The sequence below is a fragment of the Pteropus vampyrus genome, unplaced genomic scaffold (genome assembly GCF_000151845.1).
Source record: "Pteropus vampyrus isolate Shadow unplaced genomic scaffold, Pvam_2.0 Scaffold438, whole genome shotgun sequence".
In the NCBI taxonomy this organism is placed as follows: Eukaryota; Metazoa; Chordata; class Mammalia; order Chiroptera; family Pteropodidae; genus Pteropus; species Pteropus vampyrus.
Window position 1 is genome coordinate 369864 of NW_011889219.1, and position 2815 is coordinate 372678.

The window sequence follows — 2815 nt, forward strand, 5'->3', positions numbered from 1 at the left end:
GAGGTGCATCCCAGTCCGGTGCGTGTCGCAGGCATGCATGCGGTTATTCCACCCGACGTACGTGTCCAGAGTTCCAAGTGTGCCCCATGTGTGTCCTGTGAAGCACCCACAGATGTATTCATGGAGGGGGGCCCAAACCTCAGACACGGTCATCTCTCGTGCTGTCCCACGAACGCGTCTTGCTAAGGGTCGCCCTCACCGTAGCAGACTGGCGAGGTGCTGCGAGCCATCGAAACGATCCCGTCTTTCATTCTGCAGTGGGACAGATGGCAGGGGAGTGACAACCCTGAGGCAGGGTGGTCGGGTCTGTGGACGTCCCAGCCACAGGAAGGAGACCACTTCTGGGGGTTCAGGGGAGGCCTGAGCCCCGGGGTACAGTTTTCGGCTCCGAAAATGCGGTATTGGTTCCCTCCAGTAAACATCTCACATTCGGGACTGTTGGCTAATATCACCACCTTATTAACTTCCAACGATCTGCCATTCAACATCCACCTGGCTTTTGTATCGGCTGCACAGGTGAGCTGTCTTGAGGTGCAGCGGGATTTTCAACCCCGCGTTTTGTGTCAATGTAAACACTTGTTTATCGAGGCGTGTGTCACTCCTTCCCGAAGACCCGAGGCTCCACTGGGATCGGTCCCCAGCAGGCAGCAGCACCTTTGTGAATAATCAGGCTGTGAGGGTCTGTTGGTTGGTAACACGTGTTTTAGGTTATTGTTTTTGTTTGTTTGTTTAATCTGAACATGTATTTTGCCTTCATTCTTAAGGGATATGTTCTCTGGGTGGACGATTCCGAGCTGACAGCCTTTTCCACGAGCCCTTTCAAGGTGCTGTCCCTCTGTTCCTGGCCTCCATCCCTGACGATTAGAACTGAGAGGTTCTCACTGTTGTAAACTCAAGTAGTTGCCCGCCCCCCGCGCCCCCAACCGCGATGCATCGTTTCTGTCTGGCTGCATTCAAGATTCTCTCCTCGGTATCAGCAGTTTGACTGAGGTGTGGTTTTCTTTGTATTTGTTCTGCTTGGGATTCACTAAGCTTCTTGAATCTGTGTGTCTTTTTACCCAATTTGGTTAGTTTGGGTTATTGTTTCTTTATATTTTTGTCTTATTCTCTCTTTTCCTTCTAAGACGCCTTTTGGTATTGTCCTATAGCTCTCTGAGGCTTTATTTGCTTTTGATCTTTATGCCTCTCTGTCCTTCGGGTTGGATAATTTCTACCGACATCCTTTGCTCTCCCCTTCAGCTTTTCTGTTCCCTCATTCTTTGCTTCCTGGTCTGACTCTGACTGTCATGTCATCTCTCCTCTCTTGCAAGGGCCGTGGGGTTTCTGAGGGGTCAGAGCCCAGTGCCGGCTCGGCGGCAATGAGGGCCAGAGAGGATGAAGAGAAGGCCTCCTGGAGGCAAGCACGTGATATCATCTCTCTAGGGAGAATGTGGCCTCTGGGGCAGGTGGGAAGCGGCACGTGTTCATGCCAAGGGAGTGACGGGCAGACTGAACATAAGCGATGGTAGAGGGGTAAGCTGGAGCAGTCGGCGTACCCGGGGGGCCTGGCACACTCGGGGTATGGTCCGTGGCTCCACCTGGGGCACGAATCCAGGACCTTCTGCGTGAAAAGCAGAGGTGCTAACCGCTACACTGCTTTCTCTTTTGTGACAAGTCTACATGCCACAAATTTATTCTTCTATGAGAAATATTTTGCGTGCTAAGTATTCATTCCTCTAGGTGTGGGGGATACAGCAGTGAACAAAAATCTTGTCCTCGGGGTGTTTTTACTCCATCTGTGGTGATCTGTCTTGACTCAAACCCTCTACTTTTAAGCCTCATACTTGGTAGCTGAAAACTATCTGTTCAAATCCCAGCTCTTAAGAAATCAAGTTACCCTGCTATTACGTAACTCACTTTTCTCGTCAGTGGTGTTGGACTCATTATACCTGTTTCGTAGGGTCATTATGAGGTTGGAAAGAGGCAACGGAGGACAAGGAGTCCGCGTAGAGCCTGGCATACAATGTTCAGCGTTCCCAGACTATTGACCCTTACCATTGGTCCATGGTGGGCATAGTTAATTTTGTCCTTTGGGATTGGGTACCTTTGCGGTTTTCTTAGTAGCAAATATGCTGGTTTTTTGTTTTGTTTTGTTTTTTTAAAAAAAACTTTGCGTTGCTCTAAGAAGAGCCATGAAACACCCCCCGCCCCATCCCACCAACCTTCTTTTCCTACTGAAAGGCCCCAAAGCACCACCAAACTGCAGAGGGCATTTCTTCACTGATTCTTCCTTGTTCTCCCCGCCCCCACAGGTGTCCCCAACCCCCCCCACCCCGTGCAGGACCCGCCTCACGCCCTGTTCTCTTGCCCCTCCCCCAGGTTACGGGCACGCCGCCCCCGGCACCGACGCGGGCAAGGCCTTCTGCATGTTCTACGCGGTGCTGGGCATCCCGCTGACGCTGGTCATGTTCCAGAGCCTGGGCGAGCGCATGAATACCTTCGTGCGCTACCTGCTGAAGCGCATCAAGAAGTGCTGCGGCCTGCGCAACACCGAGGTGTCCATGGAGAACATGGTGACCGTGGGCTTCTTCTCGTGCATGGGGACGCTGTGCATCGGGGCGGCCGCCTTCTCCCAGTGCGAGGAGTGGAGCTTCTTCCACGCCTACTACTACTGCTTCATCACGTTGACTACCATCGGGTTCGGGGACTACGTGGCCCTGCAGACCAAGGGCGCCCTGCAGAAGAAGCCGCTCTACGTGGCCTTTAGCTTTATGTACATCCTGGTGGGGCTCACGGTCATCGGGGCCTTCCTCAACCTGGTGGTCCTGAGGTTCTT

General features: G+C 52.6%; 1 protein-coding gene across 1 annotated transcript in view; it reads left to right on the plus strand.

Annotated features, from left to right (window-relative positions):
• The window catches only part of LOC105306490 (potassium channel subfamily K member 9), an 82474-nt gene that overhangs the window by 58426 nt on the left and 21233 nt on the right, over positions 1-2815 (plus strand). The window contains exon 2 of the mRNA XM_011381534.1: positions 2359-2809. Coding sequence (XP_011379836.1) covers positions 2359-2809 — 451 coding nt within the window. The remainder of the gene's footprint in view (positions 1-2358; positions 2810-2815) is intronic.